This window comes from Oncorhynchus gorbuscha, linkage group LG13, assembly GCF_021184085.1.
Source record: "Oncorhynchus gorbuscha isolate QuinsamMale2020 ecotype Even-year linkage group LG13, OgorEven_v1.0, whole genome shotgun sequence".
Classification (NCBI taxonomy): Eukaryota; Metazoa; Chordata; class Actinopteri; order Salmoniformes; family Salmonidae; genus Oncorhynchus; species Oncorhynchus gorbuscha.
The window spans coordinates 3,170,712-3,192,696 of NC_060185.1; the positions used below are offsets into that span (position 1 = coordinate 3,170,712).

At 47.3% G+C, this 21,985-nt stretch overlaps 1 protein-coding gene across 1 annotated transcript in view; it reads right to left on the bottom strand.

The window, feature by feature from the left end:
- Positions 1-21,985, bottom strand: part of tenm4 (teneurin transmembrane protein 4) — a 484,585-nt gene that overhangs the window by 155,827 nt on the left and 306,773 nt on the right. The window contains exons 15-16 of the mRNA XM_046293604.1: positions 19,254-19,373; positions 5,660-5,921 (exon numbers count right to left, since the gene is read on the bottom strand). Coding sequence (XP_046149560.1) covers positions 5,660-5,921; positions 19,254-19,373 — 382 coding nt within the window. The remainder of the gene's footprint in view (positions 1-5,659; positions 5,922-19,253; positions 19,374-21,985) is intronic.

Consider the following 21,985-nt stretch of genomic DNA (forward strand, 5'->3'; position numbering starts at 1 on the left):
ACAGAGGAGAACAGATGAGAACAGAGGAGAACAGAACAGGAGAGAACAGAACAGGAGAGAACAGAACAGGAGAGAACAGAACAGAAGAGAACAGAACAGAAGAGAACAGAAGAGAACAGAAGAGAACAGAAGAGAACAGAAGAGAACAGGAGAGAACAGAGGAGAACAGAGGACGACAGAAGAGAACAGAACAGGAGAGAACAGAACAGAACAGGAGAGAACGGAGGTTAACAGAAGAGAACAGAGGAGAACAGAAGAGAACAGAGGAGAACAGAGGACGACAGAAGAGAACAGAACAGGAGAGAACAGAACAGAACAGAAGAGAACGGAGGATAACAGAAGAGAACAGAGGAGAACAGAAGAGAACAGAGGAGAACAGAGGACGACAGAAGAGAACAGAACAGGAGAGAACAGAACAGAACAGGAGAGAACAGGAGAGAACAGAACAGAACAGGAAAGAACAGAACAGGAGAGAACAGAAGAGAACAGAGGAGAACAGGAAAGAACAGAACAGGAGAGAACAGAAGAGAACAGAGGAGAACAGAGGACGACAGAAGAGAACAGAACAGGAGAGAACAGAACAGAACAGGAGAGAACAGGAGAGAACAGAACAGAACAGGAAAGAACAGAACAGGAGAGAACAGAAGAGAACAGAGGAGAACAGAGGACGACAGAAGAGAACAGAAGAGAACAGGAGAGAACAGAACAGGAGAGAACAGAAGAGAACAGAGGAGAACAGAGGACGACAGAAGAGAACAGAGGAGAACAGAACAGAAGAGAACAGAGGAGAACAGAGGACGACAGAAGAGAACAGAAGAGAACAGGAGAGAACAGAAGAGAACAGGAGAGAACAGAAGAGAACAGAGGAGAACAGAGGACGACAGAAGAGAACAGGAGAGAACAGAACAGGAGAGAAAATAAGAGAACAGAACAGGAGAGAACAGAACAGGAGAGAACAGGAGAGAACAGAACAGGAGAGAACAGGAGAGAACAGAAGAGAACAGGAGAGAACAGAAGAGAACAGGAGAGAACAGATGAGAACAGAGGAGAACAGAACAGGAGATAACAGAACAGAACAGGAGAGAACAGAACAGAACAGAAGAGAACAGGAGAGAACAGAACAGAAGAGAACAGAACAGAACAGAGAACAGAACAGAACAGATGAGAACAGGAGAGAACAGAAGAACAGAGGAGAGAACAGAACAGAGAGAACAGAACAGAAGAAAGAGAGAACAGGAGAGAACAGAACAGAAGAGAACAGAACAGAAGAGAACAGAACAGTAGAGAAGAGAACAGGAGAGAACAGATGAGAACAGAGGAGAACAGAACAGGAGAGAACAGAACAGAACAGGAGAGAACAGAACAGAACAGAAGAGAACAGAAGAACAGAACAGAAGAGAACAGAACAGTAGAGAACAGAAGAGAACAGGAGAGAACAGAGAACAGAGGAGAACAGAACAGGAGATAACAGAACAGAACAGAAGAGAACAGGAGAGAACAGAACAGAAGAGAACAGAACAGAGAGAACAGAACAGAGAACAGGAGAGAACAGAACAGAGAGAACAGAGAGAACAGAAGAAACAGAACAGGAACAGAGAACAGAAGAGAACAGAACAGGAGAGACAGAACAGGAGAGAACAGAACAGGAGAACAGAACAGAACAGAGAACAGAAGGAGAGAACAGAACAGAAGAGAGAACAGGAGAGAACAGAACAGGAGAACAGAACAGAAGAGAACAGAAGAGAACAGGAGAGAACAGAAGAACAGAGGAGAACAGAACAGAACAGATAACAGAACAGAACAGGAGAGAACAGAACAGAACAGAAGAGAACAGGAGAGAACAGAACAGAAGAGAGACAGAAGAGAACAGAAGAGAACAGAGAGAACAGATGAGAACAGAGGAGAACAGAACAGGAGATAACAGAACAGAACAGAGAGAGAACAGAAGAGAACAGAGAGAACAGAACAGGAGAGAACAGAAGAGAACAGGAGAGAACAGAAGAAGAGAACAGAACAGAGAACAGAACAGAAGAGAACAGAAGAGAACAGAGAGAGAACAGATGAGAACAGAGGAGAGAACAGAGAGAACAGAAGAGAACAGAACAGGAGAGAACAGAACAGAAGAACAGAACAGGAAGAACAGAACAGAGAGAACAGAACAGAACAGAACAGAAGAGAACAGAAGAGAACAGAACAGAAGAACAGAGAGACAGAAGAGAACAGAACAGAACAGAAGAGAACAGAACAGTAACAGAACAGAAGAGAACAGAGGAGAACAGAAGAACAGAGAGAGAACAGAACAGAGAGAGAACAGAACAGAACAGAACAGAGAGAACAGAAGAGAACAGAACAGAACAGACAGAACAGAAACAGAACAGGAGAACAGAAGAGAACAGAACAGAGAGAGAGAACAGAACAGAACAGAAGAGAACAGGAGAGAACAGAACAGAGAACAGAACAGAAGAGAACAGAACAGAAGAGAACAGAAGAGAACAGGAGAGAACAGAAAGAACAGAAGAGAACAGAACAGAAGAGAACAGAACAGGAGAGAACAGAACAGAACAGAGGAGAACAGATGAGAACAGAACAGAGAACAGAACAGAGAGGAACAGAAGAGAACAGAAGAGAACAGGAGAACAGAACAGAAGAGAAAGAGAACAGAGAGAAGATGAGAACAGAACAGGAGAGAACAGAACAGAGAACAGAGAACAGAACAGAACAGAAGAGAACAGAACAGAAGAGAACAGAACAGGAGAGAACAGAAGAGAACAGAGGAGAACAGAACAGGAGAGAACAGAACAGAACAGAACAGAGAGAAGAGAGAAACAGAACAGAGAACAGAACAGAACAGATGAGAACAGAAAGAGAGAACAGAGAGAACAGGAGAGAGAACAGGAGAGAACAGAACAGGAGAGAACAGAAGAGAAGAGAGAGAACAGGAGAGAACAGAACAGAGAGAGAACAGAGAACAGAACAGAGAGAGAACAGAGAACAGAAGAGAAACAGAACAGGAGAGAACAGAACAGAAGAACAGAACAGAGAGAACAGAACAGAGAACAGAAGAGAACAGAAGAGAACAGAAGAGAACAGAACAGAAAACAGAACAGAGAGAACAGAAGAGAACAGAAACAGAACAGAGAGAACAGAAGAGAACAGAACAGAACAGAGAACAGAGAGAGAACAGAGAAGAGAACAGAACAGAGAGAGAACAGAACAGAAGAGAACAGAAGAGAACAGAAGAGAACAGAACAGAAGAGAGAACAGAAGAGAACAGAACAGAAGAGAACAGAAGAGAACAGAAGAGAACAGAACAGAAGAGAACAGGAGAGAACAGAACAGAACAGAACAGAGAGAGAACAGGAGAACAGAACAGAGAGAACAGAAGAGAACAGAACAGAACAGGAGAACAGAAGAGAACAGAAGAGAAACAGAACAGAAACAGAGAGAACAGAACAGAACAGGAGAGAACAGAACAGAAGAGAACAGAACAGAGAGAACAGAACAGAGAGAACAGAAGAACAGAACAGAGAGAACAGAACAGAAGAGAACAGAACAGAGAGAACAGAACAGAGAACAGAGGAGAGAACAGAGAGAACAGAAGAACAGAACAGAACAGAACAGGAGAACAGAACAGAACAGAAGAGAACAGAAGAGAACAGAAAGAGAACAGAACAGAGAGAACAGAAGAGAACAGAAGAGAACAGAGACAGAGAGAACAGAACAGAAGAGAACAGAAGAGAACAGAGAACAGGAGAGAACAGAACAGAAGAGAACAGAAGAGAAACAGAAGAGAACAGAGAGAGAACAGAAGAGAACAGAGAAGAGAACAGAGAGAACAGAAAGAGAACAGAACAGGAGAACAGAACAGAACAGAACAGAGAACAGAACAGGAGAGAACAGAAGAGAACAGAAGAGAACAGAGAAGAGAACAGAGAACAGAGAGAACAGAAGAAACAGAAGAGAGAGAACAGAACAGGAGAGAACAGAACAGAGAGAGAGAACAGAGAACAGAACAGGAGACAGAAGAGAACAGAGAGAACAGAAGAACAGAACAGAACAGAACAGGAGAACAGAACAGAAGAGAGAGAGAACAGGAGAGAACAGAACAGAACAGAACAGAGAAACAGGAGAGAACAGGAGAGAACAGAAGAGAACAGAGAGAGAACAGAAGAGAACAGAAGAGGAGAGAACAGAACAGAACAGAGAACAGGAGAGAACAGGAGAGAACAGAACAGAAGAGAACAGGAGAGAACAGAGAGAACAGAACAGAGAACAGAACAGAACAGAAACAGAAGAGAACAGAACAGGAGAGAGAAGAACAGAAGAGAACAGAACAGAGAACAGAGAACAGAGGAGAACAGAAGAGAACAGAAGAGAAACAGGAGAGAACAGAAGAGAACAGAGAGAACAGAGAGAACAGGAGAGAACAGAACAGAACAGAAGAGAACAGAGAACAGAACAGAGAACAGAACAGAACAGAACAGAACAGAACAGAGAACAGAGAGAAACAGAAGAGAACAGAAGAGAACAGAACAGAACAGAAGAGAACAGAACAGAACAGAAACAGAGAACAGAACAGAGAAGAACAGAAGAACAGGAGAGAACAGAAGAACAGAGAGACAGAAGAGAACAGAACAGAAGAGAACAGAGAGAACAGAACAGGAGAACAGAACAGAAGAGAACAGGAGAGAACAGAACAGGAGAGAAGAGAACAGAAGAGAACAGAACAGAAGAGAACAGGAGAGAACAGAACAGGAGAGAACAGAAGAGAACAGAAGAGAACAGAAGAGAACAGAAGAGAACAGAGAGAACAGATGAGAACAGGAGAGAACAGGAGAGAACAGAGAGAACAGAAGAGAACAGAACAGGAGAGAACAGAAGAGAACAGAAGAGAACAGAGAGAGAACAGGAGAGAACAGAAGAGAACAGAAGAGAACAGGAGAGAACAGAACAGGAGAGAGAACAGAAGAGAACAGGAGAGAACAGAGAGAACAGGAGAGAACAGAACAGAGAGAACAGAGAGAACAGGAGAGAACAGGAGAGAACAGAAGAGAACAGAACAGAGAGAACAGGAAGAAACAGAACAGAACAGAACAGGAGAACAGAACAGAACAGATGAGAACAGAGAGACAGAGAGAACAGGAGAGAACAGAAGAGAACAGAGAGAACAGGAGAGAACAGGAGAGAACAGGAGAGAACAGAAGAGAACAGGAGAGAACAGGAGAGAACAGAGAGAACAGAAGAGAACAGGAGAGAACAGGAGAGAACAGAAGAGAACAGGAGAGAACAGAACAGGAGAGAACAGAAGAGAACAGAAGAGAGAGAACAGGAGAGAACAGAAGAACAGAAGAGAACAGGAGAGAACAGAAGAGAACAGAACAGGAGAGAACAGAACAGAACAGAACAGAACAGAAGAGAACAGAACAGAAGATGTGCATGTAAACCACAACCCACAGTGCAAGGATGAGAGGAAGGGGGTACTGAGAGGACAAGATGGTGGCTCATTCATCCCACTTCACTCCTCTGTAACTATCCCCCAGGTCGTTGCTGTAAATTCAAATGTGTTCTCAGTCAACATACCTGGTAAAATAGGGGTGAAAAAAACAGAGATCATATTACATTGCTGGGATTCAAATTGACATCCTATCGGAGTCTGTACCTGTATTTCGGGTACGATGGTCCCCCTCTCGGAGCAGGCCCCGGCGAAGGCGGTGAGGGGTGCGGGCGACAAGATGGGGGATGGACGTGTGAAGCCGCTGACATCACAGCTGGGGATCTCATTCTCCTCGTGACGCATCACGATGGTATCCATGACGAAGAAGCGTCCCCATGGCAACCACAGCGTGTGCTCCTGGGTGATGAACGGAGCGCGCTCGAAGCGCAGGGCGATGGCCACGCCCCCGTTGGTCACCAGGTCAAAACTTGGAAGGAAACAAACAAACAGGGTGGAATTAAGTAGAACAAATCTGACTTTAAAGGGAAGTGATAACTCAGTGGCTCGGGGGAACAAAACAACGATATTTTGGGTCCATGGCCAAGAAACTCCCCAGACCTTAATCCCATTGAGAACTTGTGGTCAATCGTCAAGAGGCAGACGGACAGACAGACAAAACCCCACAAATTCTGACAAACTCCAAGCATTGGCAGCAGGGTAGCCTACTGGTTAGAGCGTTGGACTAGGAACCAGAAGGTTGCAATTTCAAAACCCCCGAGCTGACAAGGTACAAATCTGTCGTTCTGCCCCTGAACAGGCAGTTAACCCACTGTTCCCAGGCCATCATTGTAAATAAGAATTTGTTCTTAACTGACTTGCCTAGTTAAATAAAGGTTAAATAAAATAAAAAATAAAAAATGATTATGCAAGAATCGGCTGCCATCAGTCAGGATGTGGCCCAGACGTTAATTGACAGCATGTCAGGGCAGATTGCAGAGGTCTTGAAAAAGAAGGGTCAACACTGCAAATATTTACTCTTTGCATCAACTTTATGTAATTGTCAATAAAAGCCTTTGACACTTATGAAATGCTTGTAATTATACTTCAGTGTTTCATAGTAACATCTGACACAAATATCTAAAGACACTGAAGCAGCAAACTTTGTGGAAATTAATATTTGCGTCATTCTCAAAACTTTTAGCCACGACTGTAGGTGCCAGGCGCACCGGTTTGTGTCAAGAACTGCAACGCTGCTGGGTTTTTTCATGCCCAACAGTTTCCGGTGTGTATCAAGAATTGTATATGAATTCATGCTTCATTTGTTTTAATCAATTATAGACATAATGCATATCCTTCGGAAAACTAAGAAATAACAATGGATTTTTTATCTCTAATTGTTAATCCACTACGTATTCAATGTTTAATCCCTGTCATATTTATAATCATATATATTATATTTATAATCATATACATTATATTTATAATCATATATATGATATTTATAATTATATATATTATATTTATAATCATATATATGATATTTATAATCATATATATTATATTTATAATTATATATATTATATTTATAATTATACATATTATATTTATAATCATATATATTATATGTATAATTATATATATTATATTTATAATCATATATATTATATTTATAATCATATTTAACTCATCATATAGTGAATATCTCCATTGAACCCTAATTAAGAGTGTTGCTACTGTGATCACATTGTACTGAACTAACGGAACAGACTAAATATCGTTAAAAATGATGCTGTTTGTTGGTTCCACCATTTCACGTTCCCGTAAAACAGGAAGAGAATGATGAAGCTAATGCATTGAGGAGACGCAGTAGGAGCACCGAGGCTGAATCGACGTCACACGCTGAACGAGCAATAGCAATGCGTTACTATCCGTTTCAACATAATGGCGACTTACTTTTTAAGTTCAGGCACATAGGAGGCATCCCAAATGGCACCTTATCCCCTATATAGTGCACTACTTTTTGGCCCAGGGACCCGCACCGTAGGGTCAAAAGGTCCAAAGTAGAGCACAATGGAGAGAATATGGTGCCATTTGGGATGCAGACATAACGTGACTCCTCAGCCCTGTTTGTGTAATGCACCATGCTGTGCCACTGCTCATATTTAAATATAGCCTATGAGGCAGAAAGCTACTAGGAGCAGCAAAATGGAGGAAGCCACTTCTCTATCGATCCCTCACACCGAGGTTAGCCTGTCCGCTCTCACATCCGCCCCGTCTAAAAGCCCTGCAATGCAATCAGAGCTATCTCTCTCTCTCTCTCTCTGCCCTGCATACAGAGCACAACTCTGCCTAGGCCCGGCTGGCCTGGTCTGGTCTGGTCTGACTGTGCTGGCCTGCCTGGAATGGGCTGGCCCGGCTGGGCTGGTCTGACTGAGCTGGCCCGGCTAGAATGGGCTGGCCCGGCTGGTCTGGTCTGACTGAGCTGGCCCGACTAGAATGGGCTGGCCCGGCTGGTCTGGTCTGACTGAGCTGGCCCGACTAGAATGGGCTAGCCCGGCTGGTCTAGGCTGGTCTGACTGAGCTGGCCCGGCTAGAATGGGCTGGCCCGGCTGGGCTGGTCTGACTGAGCTGGCCCGGCTAGAATGGGCTAGCCCGGCTGGTCTAGGCTGGTCTGACTGAGCTGGCCTGGCTAGAATGGGCTGGCCCGGCTGGGCTGGTCTGACTGAGCTGGCCCGGCTAGAATGGGCTAGCCCGGCTGGTCTAGGCTGGTCTGACTGAGCTGGCCCTGCTAGAATGGGCTAGCCCGGCTGGTCTAGGCTGGTCTGACTGAGCTGGCCCGGCTAGAATGGGCTGGCCCGGCTGGGCTGGTCTGACTGAGCTGGCCCGGCTAGAATGGGCTAGCCCGGCTGGTCTAGGCTGGTCTGACTGAGCTGGCCCGGCTAGAATGGACTGGCCCGGCTGGTCTGCTCTGACTGAGCTGGCCTGGCTAGAATGGGCTGGCCCAGCTGGTCTGGTCTTACTGTGCTGGCCCGGCTAGAATAGGCTAGCCCGGCTGGTCTAGGCTGGTCTGACTGAGCTGGCCCGGCTAGAATGGACTGGCCCGGCTGGTCTGCTCTGACTGAGCTGGCCTGGCTGGAATGGGCTGGCCTGGCTGGAATGGGCTGGCCCGGCTGGAATGGGCTTGCCTGGTCTGACTGGGCTGGCCAGGCTGGAATGGTCTGGTCTGACTGAGCTGGCACGGCTGGAATGGGCTGGCCTGGCTGGAATGGGCTGGCCTGGTCTGACTGGGCTGGCCCGGCTGGAATGGGCTCGCCTGGTCTGACTGGGCTGGCCCGGCTGGAATAGGCTGGCCTGGACTGACTGGGCTGGCCCGGCTGGAATGGGCTGGCCTGGCTGGAATGGGCTGGCCTGGTCTGACTGGGCTGGCCCGGCTGGAATGGGCTGGCCTGGCTGGAATGGGCTGGCCCGGCTGGAATGGGCTGGCCTGGCTGGAATGGGCTGGTCTGGTCTGACTGGGCTGGCCCGGCTGGAATGGGCTGGCCTGGTCTGACTGGGCTGGCCTGGCTGGAATGGGCTGGCCTGGTCTGACTGGGCTGGCCCGGCTGGAATGGGCTGGCCTGGTCTGACTCCCTATCAGTGTTGCTACCATGCTTTCTAACCATGGTTCATGGGATAAACACTCTTTCCCTCTCTCTGAATAAATCCATACAGCAGAACTCACTTAGTCAGCTAGAGGCCTCTCATATAGTACTGTATACTGTGGTATTGTATAGTATTTCTACCGTATTGTATAGTACTGTATAGTATTGTATAGTATTGTATGATTTGATTTGATTTGATATTGTATAGTGATGTTTTGAATGATATAGTACTGTATAATATTGTATAGTATTGTATAGTACTGTATTGAATTGTATAGAATGGTATTGTATAGTACTGTATTGAATTGTATAGTACAGTATAGTATTGAATAATATTATATAGTACTGTATTGAATTGTATAGTACTGTATTGTATTGTATAGTATTGCATAGCACTGTAATTAATTGTATAGTACTGTATTGTATTGTATTGTATAGTACTGTATAGAATGGTCTTGTATTGTACTGTACTGTATTGTATAGTACTGTACTGTATTATATAGTATTGTATAGAATGGTATAGTACTGTATAGTACTGCATTGAATTGTATAGAATGGTATTGCATTGTATAGTACTGTATTGTATTGTTTAATATTGTATAGTATTGTATAGTACTGCATTTAATTGTATAGAACGGTATAATACTGTCTTGTATAGTACTGTATATAATGGTATAATACTGTCTTGTATAGTACTGTATATAATGGTATAATACTGTCTTGTATAGTACTGTATATAATGGTATAATACTGTCTTGTATAGTACTGTATATAATGGTATAATACTGTCTTGTATAGTACTGTATATAATGGTATAATACTGTCTTGTATAGTACTGTATATAATGGTATAATACTGTCTTGTATAGTACTGTATATAATGGTATAATACTGTCTTGTATAGTACTGTATATAATGGTATAATACTGTCTTGTATAGTACTGTATATAATGGTATAATACTGTCTTGTATAGTACTGTATATAATGGTATAATACTGTCTTGTATAGTACTGTATATAATGGTATAATACTGTCTTGTATAGTACTGTATATAATGGTATAATACTGTCTTGTATAGTACTGTATATAATGGTATAATACTGTCTTGTATAGTACTGTATATAATGGTATAATACTGTCTTGTATAGTACTGTATATAATGGTATAATACTGTCTTGTATAGTACTGTATATAATGGTATAATACTGTCTTGTATAGTACTGTATATAATGGTATAATACTGTCTTGTATAGTACTGTATATAATGGTATAATACTGTCTTGTATAGTACTGTATATAATGGTATAATACTGTCTTGTATAGTACTGTATAGAATGGTATAATACTGTATTGTATAGTACTGTATATAATGGTATAATACTGTCTTGTATTGTATAACATTGTATAGTATTGTATAGTACTGTATGTAATGGTATAATACTGTCTTGTATAGTACTGTATAGAATGGTATAATACTGTATTGTATTGTATAACATTGTATAGTATTGTATAGTACTGTATGTAATGGTATAATACCCTATTGTATAGTACTGTATATAATGGTATAATACTGTCTTGTATAGTACTGTATATAATGGTATAATACTGTCTTGTATAGTACTGTATATAATGGTATAATACTGTCTTGTATAGTACTGTATATAATGGTATAATACTGTCTTGTATAGTACTGTATATAATGGTATAATACTGTCTTGTATAGTACTGTATAGAATGGTATAATACTGTATTGTATAGTACTGTATATAATGGTATAATACTGTCTTGTATTGTATAACATTGTATAGTATTGTATAGTACTGTATGTAATGGTATAATACTGTCTTGTATAGTACTGTATAGAATGGTATAATACTGTATTGTATTGTATAACATTGTATAGTATTGTATAGTACTGTATGTAATGGTATAATACTGTCTTGTATAGTACTGTATAGAATGGTATAATACTGTATTGTATTGTATAGTACTGTATTGTACTGTATTGTATTGTATTGTATATAATGGTATAGTACTGTATAGTACTGTATTGTATTGTACTGTATTGTATTGTATAATATTGCATAGTATTATATAGTACTGCATTGTACAGTATAGAATAGAATTGTGACCGCAGAACACTTCTACCTTCTCCTCCACTACAGTCAATTAGCTGGTCAACCTGCCGACCCAGCTGTGACAGGGGACAGTAGTCACTCCCAATGGACCCTGCAGGCTACAGCCTCTGATTCAGGGGCTCTGCCACGTAGACAGAGGCTTGCTATAAATATACATCCCCCACCCCTCTGGAATACAGTGCCCTGATTGGCTAAAGCAGTAAACAAAGGTCTGTGCCGCCCTTGGTACTGCCCTGTGCCCTTGGTCAGGGGTGCATACTACTGTCTTGTATGAGGATGATGGTGTAGGCCAGCCAGTAGTACTGTGTGTATATGGCCAGGCAGTAGTACTGTGTGTATATGGCCAGGCAGTAGTTCTGTGTGTATATGGCCAGCCAGTAGTACTGTGTGTATATGGCCAGGCAGTAGTACTGTGTATATGGCCAGCCAGTAGTACTGTGTGTATATGGCCAGGTAGTAGTTCTGTGTGTATATGGCCAGGCAGTAGTACTGTGTATATATGGCCAGGCAGTAGTACTGTGTGTATATGGCCAGGCAGTAGTACTGTGTGTATATGGCCAGGCAGTAGTACTGTGTGTATATGGCCAGGCAGTAGTACTGTGTGTATATGGCCAGGCAGTAGTACTGTGTGTATATGGCCAGGCAGTAGTACTGTGTGTATATGGCCAGTCAGTAGAAGCAGGTGGAGTGAGGGGGATGGTGGAGTGAGGGGGATGGTGGAGTGAGGGGGATGGTGGAGTGAGGGGGATGGTAGAGTGAGGGGGATGGTGGAGTGAGGGGGATGGTGGAGTGAGGGGATGGTGGAGTGAGGGGATGGTGGAGTGAGGGGGATGGTGGAGTGAGGGGGATGGTGGAGTGAGGGGGATGGTGGAGTGAGGGGGATGGTGGTGATGATGAGGGTAACGGTTCTGCTCTCCCTGCTGTGAGGCCACAGTGCACATGGTGTGCTTTGTCCGTTCGTACACCACCCCCGACCCCGCACCGCCTCCACATCACACTCCAACACATCTGGACAGCCCCCCAGGCTTCCTGGTCTCCCAGCGAGCAGTTCAGCTCAGCCAATCAACGAAGGGCTTCTCTGCCCTGGTCGTTATCAATCATGACACTGCCTTAAGCCATGTGAGTAACTCTATTCAGCTACCTCATATCAGACCTCATATCAGACCTCACATCAGACCTCACTGCTCCAGACCTCATATCAGACCTCACTGCTCCAGACCTCATATCAGACCTCATATCAGACCTCATATCAGACCTCACATCAGACCTCTCATCAGACCTCTCATCAGACCTCATATCAGACCTCTCATCAGACCTCATATCAGACCTCATATCAGACCTCATATCAGACCTCATATCAGACCTCATATCAGACCTCATATCAGACCTCTCATCAGACCTCATATCAGACCTCATATCAGACCTCATATCAGACCTCATATCAGACCTCATATCAGACCTCATATCAGACCTCTCATCAGACCTCATATCAGACCTCATATCAGACCTCATATCAGACCTCATATCAGACCTCATATCAGACCTCATATCAGACCTCATATCAGACCTCTCATCAGACCTCATATCAGACCTCTCATCAGACCTCATATCAGACCTCATATCAGACCTCACTGCTCCAGACCTCATATCAGACCTCACTGCTCCAGACCTCTCATCAGACCTCACTGCTCCAGACCTCATATCAGACCTCTCATCAGACCTCACTGCTCCAGACCTCATATCAGACCTCTCATCAGACCTCACTGCTCCAGACCTCACATCAGACCTCATATCAGACCTCACTGCTCCAGACCTCATATCAGACCTCACTGCTCCAGACCTCTCATCAGACCTCACTGCTCCAGACCTCACATCAGACCTCATATCAGACCTCACTGCTCCAGACCTCATATCAGACCTCACTGCTCCAGACCTCACATCAGACCTCATATCAGACCTCACATCAGACCTCATATCAGACCTCAATGCTCCAGACCTCACTGCTCCAGACCTCATATCAGACCTCACTGCTCCAGACCTCACTGCTCCAGACCTCATATCAGACCTCACTGCTCCAGACCTCACATCAGACCTCATATCAGACCTCACTGCTCCAGACCTCACATCAGACCTCATATCAGACCTCACTGCTCCAGACCTCATATCAGACCTCACTGCTCCAGACCTCACTGCTCCAGACCTCACTGCTCCAGACCTCATATCAGACCTCACTGCTCCAGACCTCATATCAGACCTCACATCAGACCTCATATCAGACCTCACTGCTCCAGACCTCATATCAGACCTCATATCAGACCTCACATCAGACCTCACTGCTCCAGACCTCACATCAGACCTCACTGCTCCAGACCTCACATCAGACCTCATATCAGACCTCATACCAGACCTCATATCAGACCTCATATCAGACCTCACATCAGACCTCACTGCTCCAGACCTCACATCAGACCTCACTGCTCCAGACCTCATATCAGACCTCACATCAGACCTCACATCAGACCTCATATCAGACCTCACTGCTCCAGACCTCATATCAGACCTCATATCAGACCTCACATCAGACCTCACTGCTCCAGACCTCACATCAGACCTCACTGCTCCAGACCTCTCATCAGACCTCACTGCTCCAGACCTCATATCAGACCTCTCATCAGACCTCACTGCTCCAGACCTCATATCAGACCTCTCATCAGACCTCATATCAGACCTCATATCAGACCTCATATCAGACCTCATATCAGACCTCATATCAGACCTCATATCAGACCTCATATCAGACCTCTCATCAGACCTCATCAGACCTCATATCAGACCTCATATCAGACCTCACTGCTCCAGACCTCATATCAGACCTCACTGCTCCAGACCTCTCATCAGACCTCACTGCTCCAGACCTCATATCAGACCTCTCATCAGACCTCACTGCTCCAGACCTCATATCAGACCTCTCATCAGACCTCACTGCTCCAGACCTCACATCAGACCTCATATCAGACCTCCCTGCTCCAGACCTCATATCAGACCTCACTGCTCCAGACCTCTCATCAGACCTCACTGCTCCAGACCTCACATCAGACCTCATATCAGACCTCACTGCTCCAGACCTCATATCAGACCTCACTGCTCCAGACCTCACATCAGACCTCATATCAGACCTCACATCAGACCTCATATCAGACCTCAATGCTCCAGACCTCACTGCTCCAGACCTCATATCAGACCTCACTGCTCCAGACCTCACTGCTCCAGACCTCATATCAGACCTCACTGCTCCAGACCTCACATCAGACCTCATATCAGACCTCACTGCTCCAGACCTCACATCAGACCTCATATCAGACCTCACTGCTCCAGACCTCATATCAGACCTCACTGCTCCAGACCTCACTGCTCCAGACCTCACTGCTCCAGACCTCATATCAGACCTCACTGCTCCAGACCTCATATCAGACCTCACATCAGACCTCATATCAGACCTCACTGCTCCAGACCTCATATCAGACCTCATATCAGACCTCACATCAGACCTCACTGCTCCAGACCTCACATCAGACCTCACTGCTCCAGACCTCACATCAGACCTCATATCAGACCTCATACCAGACCTCATATCAGACCTCATATCAGACCTCACATCAGACCTCACTGCTCCAGACCTCACATCAGACCTCACTGCTCCAGACCTCATATCAGACCTCACATCAGACCTCACATCAGACCTCATATCAGACCTCACTGCTCCAGACCTCATATCAGACCTCATATCAGACCTCACATCAGACCTCACTGCTCCAGACCTCACATCAGACCTCACTGCTCCAGACCTCATATCAGACCTCATATCAGACCTCACATCAGACCTCACTGCTCCAGACCTCATATCAGACCTCACTGCTCCAGACCTCATATCAGACCTCACATCAGACCTCACATCAGACCTCATATCAGACCTCACTGCTCCAGACCTCATATCAGACCTCACTGCTCCAGACCTCACATCAGACCTCATATCAGACCTCACTGCTCCAGACCTCATATCAGACCTCACTGCTCCAGACCTCATATCAGACCTCATATCAGACCTCACTGCTCCAGACCTCACTGCTCCAGACCTCATATCAGACCTCACTGCTCCAGACCTCATATCAGACCTCACTGCTCCAGACCTCACTGCTCCAGACCTCATATCAGACCTCACTGCTCCAGACCTCACTGCTCCAGACCTCATATCAGACCTCACTGCTCCAGACCTCACTGCTCCAGACCTCACTGCTCCAGACCTCACTGCTCCAGACCTCATATCAGACCTCACTGCTCCAGACCTCATATCAGACCTCACTGCTCCAGACCTCATATCAGACCTCATATCAGACCTCACATCAGACCTCACTGCTCCAGACCTCACATCAGACCTCATATCAGACCTCATACCAGACCTCATATCAGACCTCATATCAGACCTCATATCAGACCTCACATCAGACCTCACTGCTCCAGACCTCACATCAGACCTCACTGCTCCAGACCTCATATCAGACCTCACATCAGACCTCACATCAGACCTCATATCAGACCTCACTGCTCCAGACCTCATATCAGACCTCATATCAGACCTCATATCAGACCTCATATCAGACCTCACTGCTCCAGACCTCACATCAGACCTCACTGCTCCAGACCTCATATCAGACCTCACAACAGACATCAGACCTCATATCAGACCTCACTGCTCCAGACCTCATATCAGACCTCATATCAGACCTCACATCAGACCTCACTGCTCCAGACCTCACATCAGACCTCATATCAGACCTCATACCAGACCTCACATCAGACCTCATATCAGACCTCATATCAGACCTCACATCAGACCTCACATCAGACCTCACTGCTCCAGACCTCACATCAGACCTCACTGCTCCAGACCTCATATTAGACCTCATATCAGACCTCATATCAGACCTCACATCAGACCTCACTGCTCCAGACCTCATATCAGACCTCACTGCTCCAGACCTCATATCAGACCTCACATCAGACCTCACATCAGACCTCACATCAGACCTCATATCAGACCTCACTGCTCCAGACCTCATATCAGACCTCACTGCTCCAGACCTCACATCAGACCTCATATCAGACCTCACTGCTCCAGACCTCATATCAGACCTCACTGCTCCAGACCTCATATCAGACCTCATATCAGACCTCACTGCTCCAGACCTCACTGCTCCAGACCTCATATCAGACCTCACTGCTCCAGACCTCATATCAGACCTCACTGCTCCAGACCTCACTGCTCCAGACCTCATATCAGACCTCACTGCTCCAGACCTCACTGACTCCAGACCTCACTGCTCCAGACCTCAGACCTCACTGCTCCAGACCTCACTGCTCCAGACCTCACTGCTCCAGACCTCACTGCTCCAGACCTCATATCAGACCTCACTGCTCCAGACCTCATATCAGACCTCACTGCTCCAGACCTCATATCAGACCTCATATCAGACCTCACTGCTCCAGACCTCACTGCTCCAGACCTCATATCAGACCTCAGACCTCACTGCTCAGACCTCATACCAGACCTCACTGCTCCAGACCTCATATCAGACCTCACTGCTCCAGACCTCATATCAGACCTCACTGCTCCAGACCTCATATCAGACCTCATATCCAGACCTCATATCAGACCTCACATCAGACCTCACATCAGACCTCATATCAGACCTCACTGCTCCAGACCTCATATCAGACCTCATATCAGACCTCATATCAGACCTCACATCAGACCTCACTGCTCCAGACCTCACATCAGACCTCACTGCTCCAGACCTCATATCAGACCTCACATCAGACATCACATCAGACCTCATATCAGACCTCACTGCTCCAGACCTCATATCAGACCTCATATCAGACCTCATATCAGACCTCACTGCTCAGACCTCACTGACTCCAGACCTCATACCAGACCTCAGACCTCATCCAGACCTCATATCAGACCTCACATCAGACATCACCTCATCAGACCTCATATCAGACCTCACTGCTCCAGACCTCATATCAGACCTCATATCAGACCTCACATCAGACCTCACTGCTCCAGACCTCATATCAGACCTCACTGCTCCAGACCTCATATCAGACCTCACATCAGACCTCACATCAGACCTCACATCAGACCTCATATCAGACCTCACTGCTCCAGACCTCATATCAGACCTCACTGCTCCAGACCTCACATCAGACCTCATAGACCTCAGACCTCACTGCTCCAGACCTCATATCAGACCTCACTGCTCCAGACCTCATATCAGACCTCATAGACCTCAGACCTCACTGACTCCAGACCTCACTGCTCCAGACCTCATATCAGACCTCACTGCTCCAGACCTCATATCAGACCTCACTGCTCCAGACCTCACTGCTCCAGACCTCATATCAGACCTCACTGCTCCAGACCTCACTGCTCCAGACCTCATATCAGACCTCACTGCTCCAGACCTCACTTCAGACCTCATATCAGACCTCACTGCTCCAGACCTCACTGCTCCAGACCTCATGCTCAGACCTCACTGCTCCAGACCTCATATCAGACCTCACTGCTCCAGACCTCACTGCTCCAGACCTCATATCAGACCTCACTGCTCCAGACCTCACTGCTCCAGACCTCACTGCTCCAGACCTCACTGCTCCAGACCTCACTGCTCCAGACCTCACTGCTCCAGACCTCACTGCTCCAGACCTCACTGCTCCAGACCTCACTGCTCCAGACCTCACTGCTCCAGACAGTGAGCGGGGGAGGGAGGGAGGGGGATGTGGAGGGGGCGGGGAGGGAGGGAGGGAGGGGGATGTGGAGGGGGCGGGGAGGGAGGGAGGGAGGGAGGGTGGGAGGGAGGGAGGGAGGGTGGGAGGGAGGGAGGGGGGGGATGTGGAGGGGGCGGGGAGGGAGGGAGGGAGGGGAGGGAGGGGGGAGGGAGGGAGGGGGATGTGGAGGGGGCGGGGAGGGAGGGAGGGAGGGGGATGTGGAGGGGGCGGGGAGGGAGGGAGGGAGGGTGGGAGGGAGGGAGGGAGGGTGGATGTGGAGGGGGCGGGGAGGGAGGGAGGGGGGAGGGAGGGAGGGAGGGAGGGGGATGTGGAGGGGGGCGGGGAGGGGGCGGGGAGGGAGGGAGGGAGGGGAGGGGGAGGGAGGGAGGGAGGGGGAGGGGGGAGGGAGGGAGGGAGGGATGTGGAGGGGGGGGGGGAGGGAGGGAGGGGAGGGAGGGAGGGAGGGAGGGAGGGAGGGAGGGGGGGAGGGAGGGAGGGAGGGAGAATAAAAGGAAGGAGGGAGGGTGAGTGAGGAGGGAGGGAGGCAGACACTAATGTAAGTGTTGGGGGTTGAGAGGGTAAAGAGAGGGACTTTGAGAGCAGAGAGCCATCCATGATAAAGGGAGGGAGAAATGGTGGAGAGAAAGAGCTAGACCGTGGTTCACAACACAGGTTCACAACACAGGTTCACAGCACTTGTCTAAATGAGGGGGATGTACAGACAGGACTATACCGTACGGTACAGCCTGGACACTGGAGAGAGGAGAGGGCAGACTGGTTATTAGAGAGCAGAGGAGCCAGTGTACTCTGTGTGTGTACTCTGTGTGTGTACTCTGTGTGTGTGTGTGTGTGTGTGTGTGTGTGTGTGTGTGTGTGTGTGTGTGTGTGTGTGTGTGTGTGTGTGTGTGTGTGTGTGTGTGTGTGTGTGTGTGTGTGTGTGTGTGTGTGTGTGTGTGTGTGTACATCTAGAGGTCTCACCTGCCGTACTGCCTGGTGATTGTGTGTGTGTGTGTGTGTGTGTGTGTGTGTATATCTAGAGGTCTCACCTGCCGTACTGCCTGGTGATTGTGTGTGTGTGTGTGTGTGTGTGTGTGTGTGTGTGTGTGTGTGTGTGTGTGTGTGTGTGTGTGTGTGTGTGTGTGTGTGTGTGTGTGTGTGTGTGTGTGTGTGTGTGTGTGTGTGTGTGTGTGTGTGTGTATCTAGAGGTCTCACCTGCCGTCCTGCCTGGTGATTGTATAACCATATGCAGGGTTGTTGATGAAGCTGATGTTGACACCAACCAGAGGCGTTCCGTCTGATGTCACCACCTGTCCACGAATCACACAGGCATGGCTACGGAGAGAGAGAGAGAGAGAAAGAGACTCAGGCATGGCTACGGAGAGAGAGAGAGAGAGAGAGAGACTCAGGCATGGCTACGGAGAGAGAGAGAGAGAGAGAGAGAGAGAGAGAGAGAGAGAGAGAGAGAGAGAGAGAGACTCAGGCATGGCTACGGAGACAGAGAGAGAGAGAGACTCAGGCATGGCTACGGAGACAGAGAGAGAGAGAGAGACTCAGGCATGGCTACGGAGAGAGAGAGAGAGAGAGAGAGAGAGAGAGAGAGAGAGAGAGAGAGAGAGAGAGAGAGAGAGAGACTCAGGCATGGCTACGGAGAGAGAGAGAGAGAGACTCAGGCATGGCTACGGAGAGAGAGAGAGAGAGAGACTCAGGCATGGCTACGGAGACAGAGAGAGAGAGAGAGACTCAGGCATGGCTACGGAGAGCGAGAGAGAGAGAGAGAGAGAGAGACTCAGGCATGGCTACGGAGAGATAGAGAGAGAGACTCAGGCATGGCTACGGAGAGAGAGAGAGAGAGACACAGGCATGGCTACGGAGTGGAGAGAGAGAGAGAGAGAGAGAGAGAGACTCAGGCATGGCTACGGAGAGAGAGAGAGAGAGAGAGAGACTCAGGCATGGCTACGGAGAGAGAGAGACTCAGGCATGGCTACGGAGAGAGAGGGAGAGAGAGAGAGACTCAGGCATGGCTACGGAGAGAGAGAGAGAGAGAGAGAGAGAGACTCAGGCATGGCTACGGAGAGAGAGAGAGAGAGAGAGAGAGACTCAGGCATGGCTACGGAGAGAGAGAGAGAGACTCAGGCATGGCTACGGAGAGAGAGGGAGAGAGAGAGAGACTCAGGCATGGCTACGGAGAGAGAGAGAGAGAGAGAGAGAGAGAGACTCAGGCATGGCTACGGAGAGAGAGAGAGAGAGAGAGACTCAGGCATGGCTACGGAGAGAGAGAGAGAGAGACTCAGGCATGGCTACGGAGAGAGAGGGAGAGAGAGAGAGAGAGACTCAGGCATGGGTACGGAGAGAGAGAGAGAGAGAGAGAGAGAGAGAGAGAGAGAGAGAGAGAGAGAGAGAGAGAGAGAGAGAGAGAGAGAGAGAGAGAGAGAGAGAGAGAGAGACTCAGGCATGGCTACGGAGAGAGAGGGAGAGAGAGAGAGAGACTCAGGCATGGCTACGGAGAGAGAGAGAGAGAGAGAGAGACTCAGGCATGGCTACGGAGAGAGAGAGAGAGAGAGAGAGAGAGAGAGAGAGAGAGAGAGAGAGAGAGAGAGAGAGAGAGAGAGAGAGAGAGAGAGAGAGAGAGAGACTCAGGCATGGCTACGGAGAGAGAGAGAGAGAGAGAGAGAGAGAGAGAGAGAGAGAGAGAGAGAGAGAGAGAGAGAGAGAGAGAGAGAGAGAGACTCAGGCATGGCTACGGAGAGAGAGAGACTCAGGCATGGCTATGGAGAGAGAGAGAGAGAGAGAGAGAGAGAGAGAGAGAGAGAGAGACTCAGGCATGGCTACGGAGAGAGAGAGAGAGAGAGAGAGAGAGAGAGAGACTCAGGCATGGCTACGGAGAGAGAGAGAGAGAGAGACTCAGGCATGGCTACGGAGAGAGGGAGAGAGAGAGAGAGAGACTCAGGCATGGCTACGGAGAGAGAGAGAGAGAGAGAGAGAGACTCAGGCATGGCTACAGAGAGAGAGAGAGAGAGACACAGGCATGGCTACGGAGAGAGAGAGAGAATCACACAGTATAGAGAGATAGAGAGAGAGAGAGAATCACACAGTATAGAGAGATAGAGAGAGAGAGAGAATCACACAGGCATGGCTACGGAGAGAGAGAGAGAGAGGATCACACAGGCATGGCTACAGAGAGAGAGAGAGAGAATCACACAGGCATGGCTACAGAGAGAGAGAGAGAGAGAGAGAGAGAGAGAGAGAGAGAGAGAGAGAGAGAGAGAGAGAGAGAGAATCACACAGTATAGAGAGATAGAGAGAGAGAGAGACTCAGGCCTGTACACTAGAGAGGAGAGATTGAAAAGTACACTATAGCACGGCACAGTAAATGACTCTCTACTGCTGCTGAATGGCAATCTATTTCCATAGCTAGAACACATATGAATAATTCAACAGATACAGAAAGGATAACAACAGTGGGAACAATAAGTAAATAGACAGAAATAAAAACAGAGAAATCCCCTGGTATCAAACTAAGGGCTTGTAGAGGTTCTCCAAGGGCTTTTCCATCCTGATCCTGAGAGGAATACGTTAATGAGAAAGCTTCACATGCCCCCCCCCCCTCTGTCCCACATGCCCCCCCCGTCCCACATGCCCCCCTCCGTCCCACATAAGAGCGTCTGCGAAATGACTTAAATGTAAATGTAATGTAAATGTCTATCCCCATTATGTAGGTTAACCCCTATCTATCCCCATTATGGAGGTTAACCCCAGTCCTACCCCTATCTATACTCATTATGGTGGTTAACCCCAGTCCTACCCCCATCTATCCCCATTATGGCTGTTAACCCCTATCTATCCCCATTATGGAGGTTAACCCCTATCTATCACCATTATGGAGGTTAACCCCAGTCCTACCTCTGTCTATTTAATCCCAGTCCTACCCCTATCTATCCCCATTA